Source organism: Geospiza fortis, unplaced genomic scaffold (assembly GCF_000277835.1).
Source record: "Geospiza fortis unplaced genomic scaffold, GeoFor_1.0 scaffold70, whole genome shotgun sequence".
In the NCBI taxonomy this organism is placed as follows: Eukaryota; Metazoa; Chordata; class Aves; order Passeriformes; family Thraupidae; genus Geospiza; species Geospiza fortis.
This window is the reverse complement of record NW_005054317.1, coordinates 4,969,791-4,991,160: the sequence shown is the minus strand read 5'-3', so window position 1 is coordinate 4,991,160 and position 21,370 is coordinate 4,969,791. Positions and strand designations below refer to the sequence as shown.

Sequence of the window (21,370 nt, the reverse complement as noted above, 5' to 3'; positions counted from 1 at the left end):
AAATCGATTGCTTCCCCAAGCTTGTGGGCATATATGTGTGTTTATTTATGTGGAAGCCCGGAATCTTTTAAAAACATGTACATGTAACTATATCTTGGTGAGACGTGACATGCGTGTGATAAAGGGCATCTAAAAATGGGCGCAATTTCTTTGTATCATGGATTTAGTAAAATGCCTGACATTATTGCCATGGAGGCAAGTTCATCCTTATTGATGCCTTGCTGCTGTTAACATGGGAAAGAGCAAGATAATAGTGATTGCAAACTCAGATCTGTATGTGGCTGCAATCAGGTTGTGATATGGAAGGAAGGAGGAGGAAGTCTCCCCTAAGTTGGCTCCAGTAGTTTATGTTATGCTATACATTGGGTCTTTGAACCACCTTCCCCCAGAAATGTTTGCATGCCTAGATAGCCCAGAGACAATCCAAGGAACTCTTGCCTTTTTGTTAAGGTTCTTTGAGCTCAAAATACTGTGCAGAAGTCCTGTGGTTTGCTGGCTGCTGTGCTTGTAGCATCTTTTGAACCAGGCTTCATGTTTGTCAGGCTGGACCCTGTACAAACACCAAGCAAGGAGGCTGCTCCAGGTCTGAGCAGTGTACGCATGGGTGGCTTCAAAGTGAGCCTCCTGCAGCGAGGGCTCCCTCTCACTGACCTTTGATTTGATTCTCAGCATCCCACTTCTGAGATTTCTCCCCGCCTAGCACAGGACTGTTTTAGCTTGTTTTGTCTGTGTGAGTAGATAAAAAAGGAGTATCTACCTGATACAATTAAGAACATGTACCTAAACTTACTGATTGGGCTGTGTTGCTCTGCTGTAACTCATCTGGCACTTGTCAGGTTGCACTGGCCAAATGCTTTATATTCTGAAAAGGTAATTTAATAGAGACAGAATTCAGTATATCTATCCATGAATACTCCTGAGTTTGTCTAGAAGATTAAATTTGATATCACATACTTATAGATAGCATGATTTTTTTTGGTCTAGAGAACATTAATGTTACCAGGTTTTGAACATCTACAGATGGGAGCATGACTTCCTGAGGAATGATGTGTAGATACAGAAATCCTGGATCTGAAATTTCACAGAGGGTCCTGAATTCAGAATAATAAAGTCACTATAATTATTGAGGACATGGACTTCCTTCATATCATGTCTGACTGAGCCATCACTAATTGAATCCTAAAAGATAGCATCAAAGGAGAGCTCCTCTGTACAAACTCACAGCAGAATACACCAGAGCTCTGTCCCAGCAGGTCTAGATACTTCTTGTGTGTAAAATTCTGAAAATTACTTTATGCATTTATTAAATCTCAGTTTTGGGATAAGAAGACAGAGGAAGTTGCTGCTTCTGTTTCTCTTTAGGACTTAGTGAAACCGAAGCAAGGTGTAATCCAGCTGTTCAGAGTTGGACCTTTCACAGGTCAAGGTGATGGCCACTGTCAGGTCCAGGACACATTTCCATCGTGTGGTGACCATGTGCTCTGGAGTGACCACATCCCTCCATATTCTCTCCCTGTAGTGGCCACAGAAGTGCAGAAGTGTTTGTGATTGGACCTCACATATATGCTTTTTTCCCCCAAGTTTTCAGACCTTCCTTCTTTTCCACAAAAGGATTTAGCAGAACAGCCACATGGCTTTATTTAGTATCCAGCTGTGCTTCAATTGTCAGTGAGATACTATGGAAAATGTATCAGATACTGAACTCAAAGTGATATATATATATATATATATATATATATATATATGTGTGTGTGTGTGTGTGTGTCTTAAAATGCTGTGGGTTATTGCACACATAAAGATATCTTGCTGTCCTTACTTTTGGAGCTTTTTTTAAATGTAAAGCTCCCAGTCATGGCTTAAAATTTGCCATTTCCATATTAGTCTTTCTCTTTTTTAATGGTAACTTTTTCTGTTGAGGAGGAAAGTACAATGGAAATTTTTGGCCAGCAAGTTTTCAAATCTTTCATCTTGTTTTCAGTCATCATTCAAAGTGGAATTAAGAAAAGGAGCATTTCATGATGCTCTGATAATAGATGATGAAACTACTTGATAGTTGGTGGGTACAAATTGGCTTTTTCAGTAATTTTAACTTTTGCTTTCTGTTTTAAGGAGATGGCCTCTATTGTTGATGGCTGTTTTTGAAATTATATCAAGATGTTGTGCACTAGAATGAAGGTAAAAACAATCTGACATGGTTTGCTTTGGAGAGCTCATCATCTCTAAAGGCTTTGGAGCACCCCTGAGACATGAAAGAATGTCAGGATGAGGAGACAATTATTTTTATGCATTTTTCTTCCATGTTTTTACTCTTGACCATGAAAAGACAACCTTTTCTATAGAGCAGCATGCTGAATCACTCTATTCATAGACCTCCGGTGACCAGAGAATGCACATTTCTTTCCTCAGACTCTTTTATTAGTGATAAGTAATATGCAAGTGGGAGGAGTTTTAGGAAAAGCATCTTAAGGGATCATGAATAAAGACCAATGTTTTATTTGAACAAGAGGTCTGCATTTGCCTGATATTCTAGAGCTTTGTGTGTTATATAAAAGCAGGTTTGTCTGAAAACTCTCTGTAGTCATGCCTTGATTCACTGAAGGTTTGGACTGAATACTCTTTCTATTCTCTATTTTTTTGCTCAGCAGTTCTTCCCTGGAATGACAGAGGGATGTTCTGGGGGGACAGAACAATTGTTCCTTGCCAGGCTATCTGTAAGAATTTTGACGTTCTGAGGAGTTCCCACTCAGCTATCCCATCCAGTCATTCTTCCTCTGATATGTTTTGCTAAGACAGCTTTCCTTGTGAGTCTGAGTGCTAATTTTGCTCATAAGGAGTCTTTGCTGATGTCTTGAACAAATTTGCATACCCTGCTTTATTAGAGCAAACAGGGGGGGCTACTTCCTAATTTTCTAAGGAATTCTCTTTGAAGACAAACTAACAGGTGAGGGAAAATGTCCTATTCCTCATCCACATGAAAACTAAAATGGAGTGTCAGATATTTATCACCATCTTTTTTTATGTTTCTGAGAGATTTAATAGTGCCCAGAATAATAGCTACGTGCTGTTTAAACTGAGGCATTATTTAGCAATTGGTGCTGTCTCAAGAGGATAATTACTCAGAAGTATCTATTTGAAAATTCATCTACTGCTAGTTGTATAAATGTCTACAGTGCCTGAAGTATTTAAATACTGAGAGGCTTTATGATTAAAGTTAGCATATTACAATATTAAACAGAGTGGTGGATTTCTATTAATATTATGTGTGCTTAGATTCAAATGCTGGTGTTCTCTCAGTGACTCAGGGGAATCTGCACCTACTGATAGCATTCCCACTGAGCTATCAGAAAGAAAGAGGGTACATTGTGTGACCTATAACATCCCCAGGTGCAGAAATGAGTGCTCTCAAGTTGAAAAAGGCCCAGGTTATCTGTGTGCGGATTGCTGAGTTTGGAGGGGCTGTGACAGCCCCTGAAGTGTCTGCTGCCCATGCTGGGCATGGTGATGAAGTGCTTTGTGAAGGAGGACAGGGAGTGTCTTCAGTATTTGATCCATACTTGTGAAACTAATGGAGTCTCTCTTTAACTTTGCTACTTAACTGCAAAGGCACTTGAATGTGTGTCTTTGAGTAGTTGAGACCCCAGGTGAGCAGCTGGGATTTGATCATATTGGTCAATGCACTCTAAAATTATTATAAAGGTCTGACACCATCATATGCAGACACACACACAAAGCAGGATCATATAAATCTCATTTTCTAGTTTAACTGGGTTAGAAGACTCTGACTTTGTACATAGAGTAATGAACATTAAATTAGTTATTGCCTCTCAAGGAAGTGTTCCTGGAGTCCTTACAGAGAGCTGTCTGAACATGTGAGCACAGTGCTCAGCAGCAGCAAAAATGCAAAGAGTAAAATTCAAAAATATTAGGAAATTAGTGCATGGGAAAATCTTTACTCTGTGGTACATATGAATTGAGTGGTTCTGACTGCCCATCCTAAAAAATCCTGGGTATGTCCAAAAAAATAGGAGGCCTTCAGTGACAAGAAAAAAAGATAAATAGTTGTTGTGACATCTCGGCTTGGAAAAGGTGACTCTGGGTACATGATTACACAAGGCTGTGAAATTTCAACAAAGTTAAATAAATGTTACTTGCTATGCTTCCCAGTGTGGCTAAGGTTCTGAGTCCAGTGAGACAGAAGGTGCACAACAGAGCCCTTTTCCAGTGGTGTATCCAAGTGCATGAATTGTGGAGCCCCTTGGGAAATGAGTTTCTAGCAGTCAGCTGTAAATACAGGTTGGAAAGAGGATTTAAAAGAGCTCTGGGCACACCAGTCAAGGATGGTCCTTGTGCAGCTTCCAGGTCACAAAGGCCTCTGAGGCTTGCTGGAAGCTGCAGAGGTATAGCAAAGGGAACAGTTGCTCTTTGTCCATGTCTTGATTTACTTTCTGTTAGTGCCTGAGACATGACACAGAGCCTGATGCACCTGTAGCTGTAATCAAGTGTTTTGTGAGGGCTCTCCAGAGCTGTATTGCTGCAGCCTGGAGTATTAGACAATATCCATGGCCACACTGCTCTGCACAAGTTCTGTGTGGAGCATTTTTAAGAAGCTCAGCAGAAAGAGGGCACCTTGAAATCATCTAAAATCCATCAAAATACCTTCCAAGCTGGAAATGGAGCTGGAAATTAGCAGATCAAGCTGGTGTTTTGTAAAAGATTGATGCACATAATTGATAGATATGCTGGTGCCACCCGTAGCCCTTGGCTGCCAGGCTGTGTGAATGGAGATCTTGGGAGTGAAAGGGACAGATGATAATTGGTAAAGGGAAGGAGATGAACTGAAATACTTGAAGTTTACAATCTCCTGGGATGTCAGGACCCAGCTGGTAAGGCCAACCCAGCAACCACTGGCTGTTCAAGGAAGCCAGTCATGATCCTGAATGTGTTTTGAACTACTCAGTGTAGCAGCGCTACCAGAAGCTACCAGAGCTGCCACCGATTTCAGCGAAGTCTTAACAGCCCTTTGGTGTGAGAGATAGGCATGCTGTCTTTTCTTTCTGTCTCCTTTCCTTTCCCCCATCTCTGTTGTTCTCCTTCCTATCTCTTTCCTCCGTCTGTTCAGCACGAGCCTGGCACAGGGAGCCCAGACACACTCCCTTTCACAGCGCTGCTGTGATCCCATGCCTGGCAAGGCAGGGAAGAGCTGTGTCCTGTGCCACCTGGCAGGAGTTACCAGGTGTTGAAGTGGCTGATAACAGCCATTTTCATTGCCTGCTTTCCACGGTAATGAAGTTGCACGTATCAGTCGCAGAAGCTGAGTTATCTGGCTGTGCACTTCTTTTCTTTTTGCTGTTACATGTATTTTCCTGCAGAAATTAGAACTGGACTCCAGACCTAGATGTAGCCTGTCTCACCTGTTTTTCTGAAGGAGAATATTTTCCACCACATTTAATACCATCCATATATTGTTTTTGTAAGAAAAACCCATTTGCTTACAGAGGTGGGGATAAGGCATAGATGACTCTAGAAGACTCAATTGTTTATATTTGAAATTCTTTATATTTTTTTTGTACTGTTCTCAACTTTTCTCCTATATCTTCAATTAAAAGTTGTAAAGATGTTTAAATCATTAGTGTTGCCATGGAGCTGAGCAGCCTGGGTCTGTGCTCTGAACTCAAACCAAGTTTGACTGCTCAGCCTTACAGACAGGGTCATGTTAACACCTTAACCTACGGCTCTTCATACTCTGTTTTACTGACACGAGTGAGCCAAGATGTTGGATGCTTTTTCCCCAGGAGTCACAGTCCCTGCTGCTGGAGGGCAGGCTGAGGCTCTGGGTCACTGGTGAATACTGGTATGTGAACAAGGTAACTCAACTCTCTCAAGATCAAGCAGGTGACATTACAGCTGTTGGATTCAGGTCACATTCACCACCTTTTCTCTACAGCTAGAGAGGAGATGCGTGTATTGGTTAAGTGGATGTGGAGATTAATGAGTAAACACAGGCTTTCTTATGTAGGGCTCTAATTACAAACCTGCAATATTTCTGTCATAAATTGACCTAGCAGTCTTCTCTTAGTGAAGTGTTAGCATTAGCTGCTGACAGCCTTTGGAGAGTGTGTGTGTTTGACAGGGGATGCTGTGGAAGGAAACGAGAATGTTGGATTAAAGAATGAAGCTAGCCAAGGTGGAGGAGGAAAGCTGAGCAAAAACTGGAGGACATGAACCCTCTTTCAGGGACAGCAGACCCTTGCAGCAATCACTGCTGCTCCTGAGGCCTTGACATGAGAGTCAGGAGGTGGTGCCTGGACCTAGTTTAGGAGAAGAAATACTGCAGTGGGAGTATGACCTTTGGAATCTGCTGGGGCAGGATGTTTTGTGCATCTGGTGAGGTTCTTTTCCTGAAATGCCCCCAGTAACAAACACACATACTAGTGATGTTTGCTTGTTGAGCAAGGAAATTGTTGTTTTTCTTAGAACTGAACATTTTTGAATAATTCTCTGGCTATGCACTCTTAGGTGACTGATTATGATCAAGGCTGTATGGTTAGAGCACATTTGCACCATTTCTTGTTACTGTGTTTTGTTGACTTTCAAATTCTCTTTGAGATACCTTTCTGGGTTTAATCTCTTTTCAATATTTGAGTGCAGCATATGCTCACTTTTTTTCTAAACCTTCACTACAATAATAGGAAAGTTTAAAATTTAAATTAGGGTTTTAACTTTAATTCTGTTTCTTGAGCCATGATGCATGTTTAATAGATGGTGGTATATTTGAAAGACCTGTTTGGCAAAATCTTGCTTACCAATATTGAGATTTATGCAAATAGTTTTATCTCAGATTTGTGACTCATCATACATCTTGTTATAAAAAGGTTAAATAAAAGAAATGCAACTTTTACAGAACATAGGCTATAAACAGACTCTTGAATGAAACAGTGATTTCTAGGTTAATATTTGAATTTTTAACTTCAGTGCCACATTTTTAATATATTTCAGGTTCCTTGATCCAAAGCTTACTTTATATTCTGAAGGCGTGCAGTTGCTGTAATCTCAAGAGAAGATAAGCATGACATCTGGTTCACACCTGTGGTTTTAGGGATAAGAGCATAGCTGCTTTATGTATTATTCAGGGCACTCTGTTGAAACTGCAAGGAATTTGCCTCTTTGAGGCCCTTTGTCAAAAGGTTTTTGTACTTGTCTAAAGTAAACATGAAATATAGAAGTCTTCTCTCAGTAGGTATTGAGTAGACTATTTATTCCAACCTGCCTGCTGCCAGGAGGGAAATCAGTTATGCGGGTTAATTATCAGATTTATGATAAAGACTTTACTGGTGCAACTCCCATATTTCAAAAGTTCCACTGAGACATTTTGTGCTGTGACAGAGCAACACCAGGAGAGGTGAAAGCACCAGTAGCACATACTGGTGTGGATTTGTGTGGCAGGTGGTACCTGCCCAACCTCTGGGCAGCTTGGGGCAGCTCTCCCTGCTGTGTGATGGGAGAGGCTGCACCAGTTTGGAGTGTTCCCAGTTCCCATTTGTGTTGGCTGGTGCAATCCAAGTATCTGCTGCTGGTGGTGAGAGGAGTGGCATGAGCAAGAATTGAATTGGTTGGGCACCTTTACAGCCAGAGACACCAAGATTCTGGAGAGAAGGCAGCAGCTGTCACACTGAGAACCAGAACTTCTCTGGTGTCCATTACACAGGTGAATTGTTTGAGTGTGAGATGCTGAGGCAGAAGAGATGCTTTCAGAAATACACAGGTGTGAGCCAGACTGGAAATGTGACTCTTGGGCATGCAAATCATTTCTATGATTAAAATACAGTCAAGGGAAGGGATGAAACTGGCCCAAAGCCTGGTTGATCAGGGACACAACTGGACATGCCTCCCACCAGGAATGGGTTCTGAAAGCTCTACCAAACCAAAGCCTGTGAAATTTGGACTCAAATGCCAATCTGATGGCGCTGTTGTGTTCTTTGGGACTCCAGAGAAGTTCGGTGTTCTTTTTTTTCAACATCAATGGGCCTGTAAGAAATTGGAAGTGTTAAAGCTGAGAGGTTGTTTTAGTCACTTTATATAAGGTGATGCCACAAGTGAGCAGCACATCAGATGCACCAGGGGAGTCTCAACATGGTGTCTGCAGACAGGTAGAGCAAGGGAGGGGGTGAGAATCAGAGCTGTGTTTCTGTTTCATAGGCATGGAAGAATAACTTTGACATTTAGCAAAGGACCATTACAGAATGTGTTTGCAAATGGGTTTGCAGCTGTGACAGTGGACAAGGGCTTAACTTTAAAAGGCTACACAATTTCCAGCACTTTACTTTTGTATCAGTTTTGCTGCTTGCCTGAATATTTTGCTTCTTGCTGTGCTGAAGTCTAGTTCTTTTTGATTTGTTAGTGTAAATCTAGAATCATGTCCTTAACACATTGGCACCATTAAGATGGCACTTAGCTACTCTGTGTATGTGTGTCTGTCACTTAAGAAAAGAAGTTCACAAGTTTCTTAACACTGCACTCCAGATGTGTACAGACTTCACTTTCTGCTTGGTAAAAGAGTCAGAGGGTAAGAGTAGAGAAACCTAGAAAATTAGAGGCAGACTACAGTGCTACTGCATGTAAGGTTTTCCAACACTGGGGAATTTGGGTAGGCAGCCCATGGTGGGGAAGGATTTCAATTTGAGGTATTTTCAGGAGATCCTGAGTTTTAGAAAGGATATAGTGTACTCACTTCTTGCATATTAAAGCCTTTTGGGAATCTTGAAGTAAAACACCCACATTAAGCAGCTGCGTTGGAAAAATCCCTCATGTTCCAATGGGACAGCTGTGACAGAACCAGTGCTGTCCCTGCAGCACAGGCTGTCACACATCCCTCCAGTCATCTGCAAGTTTCTCTGCACTGAGAACAGTGCTGAGCACTCTGTTTGCTCTGCCTTTGGCATTATGATGAGGGTCTAGATAGAGGTGTATTCTGCAAAATATGAGAAAACCCATTATTATTTTTACCCTCCAAGTGAGCTCTTGTCCTGGCCTGGTTCTGCTCTAAATGTCCATCTACTTCACAGCTGATAAATAAAAATAACTCTGCCAGTGTACAGCCTGGAGGATTTCACATCCCCTCAGAGATAGGAATGGCCTTTCGCCCAGCAAAATGCTGCTGAAAACGTGCCCCATCTGCTGCATAGCTTTGAATCCAGAGTGAAACTATAAATACCTCAGAATTTGTTCTGAGGCATTTGGAAGTTCATTAAACCTCTTGGAAGACCTTGCCTTCTCTCACTGAAAAAGAAAAAAAGAAAGAAGACAAACCCATCATCAAGAAAAAAGACCACACACAGAGGACATTTTGAATTCCACAGTGCAAAAAGAGGAATCTGTGCTAAGACATGAGCTCTCAGAGGAATGAATACTTCTGCTAGTGTATCTTAGAACTGAATGGGATGTGAAATTGTGTTAATCACACATGCTAGGAAAAATAGGCTTTTGTGGTGTTTATTCTTCAAGTGCAGCTCCTTTGTTTTTTCCTGATGAGTGCTGGAGTATTTTTGGAAGGAAATCCCAGTTCTCTCCATTCTGGCAGCACTTCTTGGTGTTTAAGAAAGTAAATGGATTCCTGAAAGATGATCTGAAGTATGGGCAGTTTGGATATTTTGAAGTTTAAAACTCTTCAGTAGTGATGTTTTTACTTTTAGGAAGGCCATGGGAAGCAGATGAAGAAGATATCTAAAACAGCCACTTTTGGGTGGACTTCAGAGCTATTCTGTTCATACAGTTAGTCCATCCAGCTTGTTTTTGGTTGCTGTGTCATTTTGTGCTTAGCCACTTTCTCAGTTGCCCATTTCAGATTTTCAGCCATGACAGCAGCTAAGTATTGCTTCTACTTTTTCCATTTGTGCAATTTTAGGAAGCCACGTTTGCCTCAGTGTTGTGTGTTCCTGCTATCTTACTTGGAATATGCCCCCATTAGACAAAGCCACTGTGAGTGAGACTCAGAGCTACTCAATAAATACACAAAAAAGTCTCTGATAGAGGAGGTAAAGACCAGTGAAAGACACCAGGAGCCTTCCAGAGCCTGGGAAGATGCCCCTGGGTGTGTGGGTGCACTGTCCTGCATCAGTTGTGTACACTGAATTTCTGCAACATCTGCTTGTAAAAGGGATGTGACCCACATGGCATAGAATGGTTTGGGTTGGAAGGGGCCTAAAAGATCACCTGATACCAACTCCCTGCCATGTGCAGGGAAATCCACTAGATCAGCTTATCCAGATCTGTCCAGGCTGGCCTTGAACACTTCAGGGATAGAGCACAAGCAACTCTCATGACGCCTTCTCCTGTCAGTTATGAGCTGGTTGAAGTTGGTACCAGTATTGAGGAGGCAATAGACACCGTGAGGTACCTGTGTGACTCTTCCTAACTGAAATATCAAGCAAATGAACAGCAACCTCAAAGTTTTTTCCTCCAACAACACTCCATGTGGCACTTAAATATCACATGGTTTTCAACTGTGTGTCATTCTTCCCATTAATTTCAAAATTCTCAAACTTTTTTCATAAAACTCCCACTTAAAGAAGGGATAGGCAATGACCACATGAGGAACTGAGGCCCAGAAAAGGGCAGTGATCAATGCAAGATAGCAGAAACTCTCTAATAGCCTTTGCAGCCCAAGGGCTCATAAGTTGCCACTTCTCAAGTTACCAAAAGGCTTGATATTTAAGAAATATTCCTACTTTTACACCCCCCCCAAAAAAAAACCCCAAAAACCCTAGAATATAGAACTATTTCTCTCTCCTTGTTTTCAGGGGCATCTTAATCTTTTCAGAAAGGAAAGAACTTTGCATTTTCTAAGTTTTTCTTCCAGGCATGAAGGCAAGAGCCACAGTGCTTTTAAAATTGCAGTGAAGGTTCTCCTGAAATCACATCATTCTGGTTCCTTGGACTTGAAGTGAAATACCATTTGTCAGGAATCCTCTGATGGAAGGGTAGAAATGAGCAATACTGTGTGGGGCAATCTTTTAGCCTTTTTTTATTTTTACCTCCTCTCCTTGGATCTCTTCCATCCCTTGGACATGTGGTTCACATCCCTTTCACAAGCTGACTGAGCACCCTATTGCACCAGTTACCACCCACGTTTCCAGAAAAAGAGCCTCCTAAATTTGTGTGTCTAACAAGATGCTGTGATATATCTGGATACACAGGTATAATTACCACAGGAGGAAGGCATTTTGAGCACGTTTAGGAGATGAGAAAGAAAGGTTCAAAAAAGCCTCCTGCTCGTTTTGCTTCAGTTCTTGCTTATGTCTCAGTATTAAAGTGTTAATGTTATAATCTCCTGTGTTTGGAAGGAGGTCAAATATGAAACAACACTTGTAACACAGAGGAAGGAGGATCAGAAACAAGAGACATTGCACTGGGAGGTAATAACCACTGCTTTATAAATCAAGGGTCTTGTGCATTGTGAAAGAGAAGACTTACTGCTGATTTTTTTGTTGGTTTTGAATGATTTATAGCATTTCTCTTGTGGTGGAGTGTTGCAATCTATGTTGTCATGGAAATTCTATTGAATTTATAGTTCCATTTATCCAAAACGATTTTCCAGACTTCATTTCATGGTGAATCATATGGCTGTTACTCGGAGTACAAAGCAATTGCGAAAAAGTTTCACGTTATGGAAAGCATAAACACTGACACTGTTATTTTCATATTAGGGTAATACAAATGAATGCAACATGCAGCTTCTTAGCATCAAATGGGCCTTCCTTGTGTAATGACTCACAGTGTACCCACGAGATGGATTTTCATGTTAGGGATGGGAGCAGGCCTGAGGGGTGTTTATTTCTGGCAGTAGAAATCCGGGAAGTTTCTGTCTTGGCAAAGTCCTTCTCTCTTAACATTCAGGACTTAAGACACTGAGTGATGTGGGTGTGATCCAGCAATGCATGGGAGCCCAGAGTGATCCCAGGAGTGCTGGGTTTCCTCCCTGTTCTACTGAACTGTCACTGGATCACTCACAAGTTTAAATGCTGTGCAGACTTATGGGCAGAAAGTGCAACAGCTACCACCCTTCAGGTTGAAAAATACTTGAAATTGCTTTGTCTCAATTTATAGCATAGGTACACCTCCTGCATTGTTTGGAGACAGCAAAGCAAAAATTTGTGCTTACTGTTAAAGAAGATGAAAGGGAAATTTACCATACTTCTGAGGGATATGAATGTCTAAATTGAGTTAAATTCCGGTACTTCACTTGCATGATCTTGCTCTTCCTGTGTTTCAGCTCCTTTCATTTTTTTCAGCCTAGCATTGTATTCATTATCAAGTTGCAATTACATTGGGACAAAGTCCCTGTCTGACTCTTTGTTTTGCAATTTTACCCAGCACACTTTTAGGCACTGTAGAATACCAAGTTATGACATTCAAAATACATCTCTCTACCTGCCTAACTATAGTTAAAAATTCACTGATGAATAATAGACTAGGCAGGAAAAACATGCCATTATCTGCTCCTGCTCAACTTTATCTTTTCAAAAGAATGCAATATACTCTGTGTTATTACATCAAGCTCTGGTAGGAGAACTGGAAAACATCACGATTCACTCTCCCCCTGCCTTTCCTAAGCAGATTTTGAATATGTTATAAATGATAAGTTTCATGGATTTTTTAAAGAGAATATAATGAGAAATCAAACATTAAGACTTTATTGCCCCAGTGTACATCTCACACTCCAGTAAACACACAGACTGCAGGACAGTTATTTTGAATTTTTAGTGCTGCAGTGAAGATTACATTATGTCTGTAGAAAATCTTTGTTCTAGCCAAATGGATCACATCATCCAGTTCACTGGAAATCTATGCACATATTTAAAGCAAAAGTAAGTTACATGCAAGCTTTCAATTAAGAAAAATCACGTATGATTCATAATCTTAGCAGAGAATTTAATTTTTGTGCAAAAGGTTTTAAATCCAGTTGTAAAAGTGTCTGAGAATAATTTATTCTTACAATGTAAGCAGCAAAGACACTAATTAAGAATTAGTATATTCAATGCCTAACTCCATCATTTAAAGCAAACATTTCAAAATTTTTGTTTCACCACTCTACAAAGAGTTGCAGTTTACCTATGCTGCCTGGGTGTTGTGCCCTTCTGAAAATACTCTCAGTCTCCAAAGCAGTACATAACAATCCACATCACTGCTCCCTCTCTGTTCTGCTGCCTAATTCATAAAAAATTTGTCTGGTCTATAAAACCTTTTATTTTTTATGCTTTTTTACCATGCTTTAAATTACACTGTAGTCCTTGGATTGCTGGAAGGGAATGAGCAGAAAGATAATTCTGATGATCCTTTCCCTTGCACCAGAATTCCTGGTTCTATTGAATATTCTGTACTCCACATCTGTGACAGCACAATGAGCCTTTGTTCATTTTTTAATCTAAAGAGAAATCTGCTGTAGGAGGTTGCACAGGGTGATAGCAGCCCAATTTAAAAGTCTCAATTATTTATTTTTAAAATACTTGGCATCTGTCTAAGGAAAATGTACTTGCTTGGTTCCCAGTCTCTTAGAATTGCTTTGAACTCACTCACATCTTCTGGGATCTATCAAATGCTCATTGTGGCTTTTCTCTCATAAGTGCTGAATGAGTTTGGCCATGACAGTCTGTATTGGATGTAAACTTTCTGTCTTTGTAGTGGGGTAATGACAGCAAAGAGATGTCATGAACGGGAATGGTGATTTCTGTCTGGATGCCTCTCATGCCAAGCAGAGAAACAGAGCCTTTTATTTGTGGATGGGTGGTGAGGGGAGGCCATTCATGGAAGCAGGCTCAGCTCTTGCAAGCCAGTGACTTTTCATAATGAGGGTTTAGTCATTCAGAGGCAATTGCACTTAATAAAATCAGAACTGGTCTCTGGTGGGCAGTATTTCTCAGTAATACACACGTTTTGGACAGCCTGTCCTTACAACATCAGCATGGTGGCAGCCCAGTTTGGCATCAAAGTCTAAGCACAGACATTTTGCCAAGTCTGGGTAACACCAGATTTCTGTAGAGGCTGAAAGAACACGGTTGAAGAAAGGTGTTCCTGCAGGGAGTAGGATGTCCTGAGGAGGAGGCAATTTCCTGCCCCTAGGGCATGGTGGAGGGGTAGGAGCTCGGAGGCAAAGGCTCTCCAGGCTGGAAAATCACCCACCTGTTGGATGTGCAGGGTGTATTCACTTGTCTAAGTGTTGTAGGCTGGGTATAGACAGATCTGGAGTGCTTGGATACTGTAATGGTTGGCCAGTGGATCTTCCTGGACAGCAGAGACTAGAAAACATGACATGTTTTCTCAGGGTGACTGGTGATTATCTCCTAGGTTATGGCAGAGTGAGGGCTTTCTCCCTAATCCTCTGTTTTAAGGCACTTATAACAGTCTGAAGATTTTGCCCTCAGAGATATTTTTTCAGGCTTAAATCTGTGCTGTACAGCAAATCTTTCTCAAGTTTGAAAACAATTCTTTTATAGCTTGAAGAGTGTCAAAGCATGAGGTTTTCCCATTAAATGCAAGCTCTTGCCCTCTCCCTGCCTTGGTAAAACTCTGTAGCTGCAGTAGTATTAGTGTTAGCTTTTCAGGATGGAGAGTGTCTTCCTGCAGGAAAAGTACCTTTGTTTCAGTAGGGATGGTTTGTCTCAGCTTGGCTTTACCAAAATACTGAACATTTCAAGTTGCTTGGACACACATGGTTTTTATGATACCTCCTTACCAGGTAAATGCAATTTTACTGCCGTGTTGCCCGTCAGAGGTTAAGGAAGCCCACGTAAGCCTTTCCCAGCCTTGTTAGCTGTAATGGGGCTAGATGTGAAAGCCTTGTAAATCTCGTCTGTTGTGCCATAGAGAACAGGACACTCATGCCCTCCTGGCCCTGTGCCACGGGGAAGACTGTGTGGAGCACAGTCAGCAGGGAGGTGTGGAGCAGAGTTCTGACTGCACACAGGTACTGTCACTCTACATGGGCATTTCAGGCTTTACTGCAGGATTCTCAGCCTTTAAATTTTGTAATTTTGTTGCGGAAACACATGCAGAAATGTGCAAAAATGCTGTTGTATGGGGCTGAAATCAGTCAGTGCCATAAATCAGGTTGGTTGTGTAGGCTTGGGTGATTCTCCATTCTGCATTGCACAAATAGCATATTATAATACCAATCCAAATTTTCTTCAGCTTAAAAACCTCTTTGTTGCATTCTGTGCTGCTGCTTTTTACATCCCAGGCAGAGACAGAAGTCATTTATATGCAAAGTGCCCCATATATTGTATACACTAATTATATAATAAGGAGTAATAATGAAAATTTTCTAGCATGTTTAGGCCACTTAAGTATGCGGTGAAATTAATTTTACAGTTAACTGTCTTATTCCCACTTTGTACATAAAGAACCTTATCCCACCCATAGAAAATATTAAATTAACTATCTACTGATAAATTCATTCAATATTATGTATATTATGAATAAAAGAACAAAAATACATTGGATACATTTGCATTTTATTGTAAATTGGGGAAAACTGATGAGGCTGTATTATGGAAGAGAACAATATGTGATCAATATAATTAGAAAATTGCCATAATGCTAATGCTCAGCTGTGTCCAGGTGTGGTTTTATGAGCAACCTGAACCATGAGGCTTTGAGGGTGTAACTTTACTGTCTTTTTACCATTGTTTTTGCAGGGGGTATGTGTGTAAATTATATAATAGCAATTCCTCAGACATTGTATTCCTAAAATGTTCCTTCTAGCTGCATGAGCACATAAGGAAGATACTGCATGACAGATGACAATAATTTTTCATACAGGACAGTTCCCCTTGACGTGATGGATGCAGAGAGAGCAGCCATGCTCCCTGGAAAAACACCAGGGAGCAGTGGTAAAATGCTCCAATGTGTATGGTAATCAAGGCAGAGTGTGGTTCTTGATTAGGCTGTGAGATTAAACTGCTAAGACGAGGGATCTGAATGAAAAACTCTTTTACCAAAGCCCTTTGCACTGGTATGCAAGACTGCATTGTAAAAATTAATTTCCTTAAAATGCCGTGAGCAAAATTGATCCAAAATGATTTTGGCATATGCTGAACTCACTCAGTGATGCTTTTCTTCATAAAATCTTGTGTGGAATATATTGTGAAATGTTTTATAAAAGGTATAGATAATTTTAGACTTTATTTTAAAGAGGAGCAAAATGTAGTTTGTGAGTGTTTTGTCAGGTTTGGTCTGTGCTGGCTAAACCGAAGTTTAAGCAATTTTCCTGAAACAAACTGTTTTAATTTCTACATCAATGAATGGCTGTACCTTGCTCTGCATTTGTTCAATGCACAAGTTGTCAGAATCTGGAGGCACTGCCACCTTTGTGAGATACTGTCAGCGTCTGTGTGTGTGCTGTGAGTATGCTGGGAATAGGAAGGCCAAAGAAGGGGAAGAAAATTGCTTTTAAATTTTATGAAGCTGGTGTGAGTGCCAATTTTTTTTCATTTCTTCGTGGGCTATTTAGAGTGTGGTCTTCCTTCTGCTGAAAAAAGTACCTCTACCTCTGAATGCTCTGACCTTCGTGTTGGCCTTTTCCCTATGTGGTGATGTTTTTTTAACTCTATGATACTGGCAAAGCACCTATCCACTGCAGACAGTATATACAGTCAGAAGCCTGGGGATCAGTAAAAGTGAGTAGGAATGTATCTGTGCAAGATAAAAGGGTATAATCTCTCTTGGCATATACAAAATATAGGGAAAATAATGCATTTGTGAATATAGTAGGATGTGTCGTGCAGCACTATTTTGGAAAAACCGAAACAAGAAAATAATGGCTGTTAGAGAGGGATTAACCCTAGGGGTTTCTTTTGGAATGGAGGGGTTGAACAACTACTGGGGAAGCAGCAGTGTGTTCAGAGAACTGGCAGAAGTGGAAGCTCAGCTGCTGTGGGAAGTGGAACAAGAACCATACTGGAAATTGAGAGCACGAGCACCCACAGGCCTGGGTAGGCTGCCCTTACTCATGGCATGTGTGCAGTGGAGTGGGACTGTTTACCAGCAGAAGGCATAGAGGAAGCTGTTCTTCATCCTCCTCTATTTGTGTAACTCCAACACTTGCTAGTTTGGGGTAATCATTGTGCTCACCTGCTCTTACTTGGGGTTTGTGTAATTATTCATATTTATTATTCATTAAAAAATGACATCAATACATCTGGTTTTTTCTCATGCTTTTTGCAGAGTACTAACGCTTTGGAAATAAAAGTCATGAAATTTAACTGAAGACAGGGAGAAGTGTGACCTTAACTGATAGACCTGAATATCAGAGGCTCATAAAAATGCATTGCTATGGAGACAGACTTTTATCTTACAAATTACTTTAGGAGTAAAGGAATAACTCTAAACATCGAAATCCTTTTCGAAATTCTCTATGGATTTTGAGATAAATATGTTTAGCACATTTAGCAGAGCAGGAGATGAGCCTTCAGTGTGCAAAGAAATGAAGAGATGCTGGCAGAAAGCACAAAGCTTAACATCTGAACAGACTGGCCATACTGTTTACCTTTGGATTTGGTATTAAAATGCATTGCACCAACTCTGTTCCCTGCTTACTGTCCCAACAGGGCAGTCATGCTATCAATCAAGATGCTGGTTAAACAATTGTTCAGCAGAATTCCTTTATCTCAGGTTCATAACACTGGGTTTACATACAATGTGAATGCATTACATCATGTGAAAGCTGTATGAATCAACGCTAATGTGATTCTGTTGTTGGTTTTAATTTTTGCAGATGCAGATTTACTTCTACAATCCTGATGACTTTGACAGTTTTGGAACAGCAGTTCTAGAAAACAGAGTGGTAGGAGCCATGGCTGTGTTTTTTCAAGTAAGTTAAAACAAAGACTATATCCATAAACCAAAGTGTTCACTGAGTACTATCTAATTCATTGAATTATTTCAAGCTTAATGGATGCATCTGTTTTCTTGTTCCCACCTGTCTAAATGAAAGATATTTCATATTGTCTATGTGTGATTTAAAATGTAAATAAGTATATTTAAAAACATAATGAAAAATTTTGCCTGGATTGTTCTGACTTTATAGCTACTCTACAGATGCAGACTGGAGAACACATTTATCATGGAACTTCCTTTGCTGCTGAAGCACATTGCTGCAGTCCCTGGAATACTAACAAACCAGCACCAACTGGTTTTGTTTAGGGAAAACTTAAAATTCAAATGTAGCTTGAGAGAAAATTAATCAATATGTTTCATCAATCTTATCTGTAGCAGCTTCTTCTAAATTGTCATAGTAGCAAGTTCTTGAACAGACCAGATTTCCAAATGAGTGAATTTATGCATCCACTTGTTTGAAATGCATCCTGAGAGATGCAGATCTGGGGCTGCTGGGTGAGCTCATTTGTGGTTCCACACACTCCAAATGTGTAGCATGTGGCAGGGACCACTGCTGGTGATGGAAGTGTGACCTGTGGCAGTGGCGTTCAGCAGCGTGAGCCCCTCGTCACCTCATATCAGAAACGGGGTCTCACCTTTCTGACTTGAGGGTGAATTGAAGAGAGGGAGCTGGAGCCACTGCACACCACCAGGCTGTCACAGGCAGAGAAGTAGCTAATGAAGTTTTGAAATGTCTTGGGGTCTTGCTTTTCAGAAGAGAGGAAAGACAGGAGGGAAGAGCAAGGAAAATGCTGATCCTTTGTGAGGTTTCACACTAGTTTTTACTGAGGAAGAAAGTGATCTTGCTGTTATCTTTGTGAAGCCAGATAAAAAGGAATATGCAAGTACTCATATGTAAATGCCTCCCTTTTTCTTATGATGTTAGAGTGACAAGCCTGACTCTGCTGCTCAAATTAAGTAAGGTTGTCTTTTTGCATGACACTGATTTTGATCAAATGCTTTGATAAGGAGGAAAGGACAGATCCTTGTATTGCATAAATTGCTGTAACTCTGCTGACATCAGGATAGTGGAAGGAGGCATGTTAAATTCATCACTATTGGATTCTGAGCAGTTCTGTGGCATTTCATATTAGGGCAAAGTTGGTGGAGCTGTGATAATTTACAGTGGCATGGCATGATGATGATTCCCCAGACTTCTTAATCCCAATGTACTACAGGAAGCTTTGGGCAAGTTGAATTTGGCCATACAAGACAGAAGTTTAGAAGCAGAGCAGCCAAAGGCTGGTTCATACCACAGTGAAGCATCGTGGGTTTGGTGTGTGTGCCGTGTCAGAAGGAGCGTGGGTTTGTGCCATGGTGTGCGCCACATGTTGTGGCATCATCTGTCTGGTAATTTAACTGCTAAATTACCCTGATGGGCTTCACATCATCCATGTGAAGCACTGCCCCATGTCACATCACTGTATTCCCTAAATCCTTTTTTTTTAACAGGATCTTAAAATTGTGGTGGGGCTGTGTTTGTTATTCCTCACCTGCAAAGTCCTGCACTTAGTGCAAGTCTCTCTGCCCAATTCCAAGGGAGCCATTAAAATAACTTAAAATAGTGTGTTATGCTGTTAAAAACCCCATATTTGATTGTCAGAGACCTCAGGCTTTTCAAGACCCCAACTGAGTGTTGTAGTCTCCTCAGGGAAGCAGAAATCTACACTACTCATCATTTCCAGCCCTGCTGGCTGTAGGACATGAGGCTGTAAAATCTGGATGATGGTGCAGCTGGGCTCCTCTGCTCTGGGACCTGTGAAATCTGAGGCCATTACTGATGAGCAGCCTCTGATCTTTTCCAGAGTGGGGTCAAGGTAATTCTTTGGCAACGTGACCCAGGGATGACCCGTTTTGTGGCTGCAGGGAAATTATTTGGGGGTTTTGGCATATTTTCCTTTTCTTTTGGGTTGAAATGAGAAATCAGCGCTGTGTTGTGAAACTCATGAGTGTATCGGGTTTTCCTTCTGGGCAGCTTTGCTCCAAGACAGAGAACAGTTGAGGAAGATTTGTAAAGCCCAGAGGCCCCATTCTAGAAGGGCACAGGTGCTGAATTCTGGCACCTGTAAATAAACTTCAGGGACACCAGTGTGACAGCTGCTCTTTTGGCCATCATGAGGATTTTCCAGAACTAGTCCCATAGGGCTTGAATTGTTGTACACAGGATTATTAATGGATGATGATGATTCTTTTGCAGATCCCTACTGTGTTTGACCAAGGTGCTGTTTTAGGCCCCTCGGCTGCATATCATGTGCTGGGCTTGTTGGTCTATGACTTGGGAAAACGTTTTTCTTGAGAAATACTTGGTGTTCCCTGAGCCTTGCTCCCCAGGACTCCATGCAGATAAACTTGCCATGGCTAGTGTTTCATGCAGCTAATTTAAAGCTATCTTTTAAAATTGATTCCTAGTGACTTTTGAATGAAATGTCCCTAAGATATCCATGATCACATTTTGATTTGCAACTTATGTTGTTCAAGTACTACAACTTTCTATTTTCCAGAGCTTTGGTCCCATCTTGAACTCATTTACCTAGAACACAGCTTTTAAAATGGTAGTAAGAGAGGTCATACTGTTTTTTACAAATGCATTGGAAAGCTGTATCATGCATGCTTTCCTATGTAAATATTTTTACATAAATTATTGGATACATTTGCCATTAAAGACTTGGATTTTTGCTAATGTGGTAATGCTGTGTTGGAATGAATGTGCACAACACTGGCTGAGTTTATAGTCTGGCAGGTGTTTTTTGTTTGACTGATGTTCATAAATGTTCCTTTGAAAATCAGTTCTCCAGTGAGTGAACATTATACTGAACTATATAATTATTGGTGAAACATTAAATAATTAAGTACCCTCTTTCTTCCTTTTTAAATAATTTAACTTGGACTATACAAGAATTTTCCTTATTGAATTCATTAATTCAGGGCAATTTCCAGGTAAAGTACATTGGTTCTGAACTTGGATAATTGAAGCACTTGGAATTTTGCTGTAATTAAAGCTGTGCTTTTCTCATTACTTTCATTTTAAGCTCTGTTGATAAATGCTGTTTCTGTTTGTGTGCTGCTGGTTAGTTGATCTGGCAAAAAAAATTACAAAACTAAGAAACAATTCTTCCAAATACAAGCTGCTGTAACTGTTCATCTCTGTATCTCATTGTGGATAGACACAGGGAGGGTCTCACACAAAATAGCACTGTGGGCACTCTATAGCAGGTGTTGTCAATTTGCAAATGAGATGAGCTGGCCTGAAATCTCTAGCTGGATTTTCTTTGTTGTTAAAGAGAACTCAGTTGTAATTTTAGCAAAAATCAAAATCCCCTGGAGACAAAGGAGAGAATGCCATGACTAACGAGACCTTGCCTTCGCCAGGGTTTTGAGGAGGACACATTCTGGCCGTTCCTTTCAGTGTTGCAGTGATTTGGTGTTTCTCAGAGGGAAGCTG

At 40.8% G+C, this 21,370-nt stretch overlaps 1 protein-coding gene across 1 annotated transcript in view; it reads left to right on the top strand.

Annotated features, from left to right (window-relative positions):
• PTPRG (protein tyrosine phosphatase receptor type G) overlaps window positions 1–21,370 on the top strand; it is a 305,765-nt gene that overhangs the window by 152,631 nt on the left and 131,764 nt on the right. Inside the window, 1 exon segment of the mRNA XM_005420237.2 lies at window positions 17,768–17,863. Within this exon segment, the coding sequence (XP_005420294.2) occupies window positions 17,768–17,863 (96 nt within the window).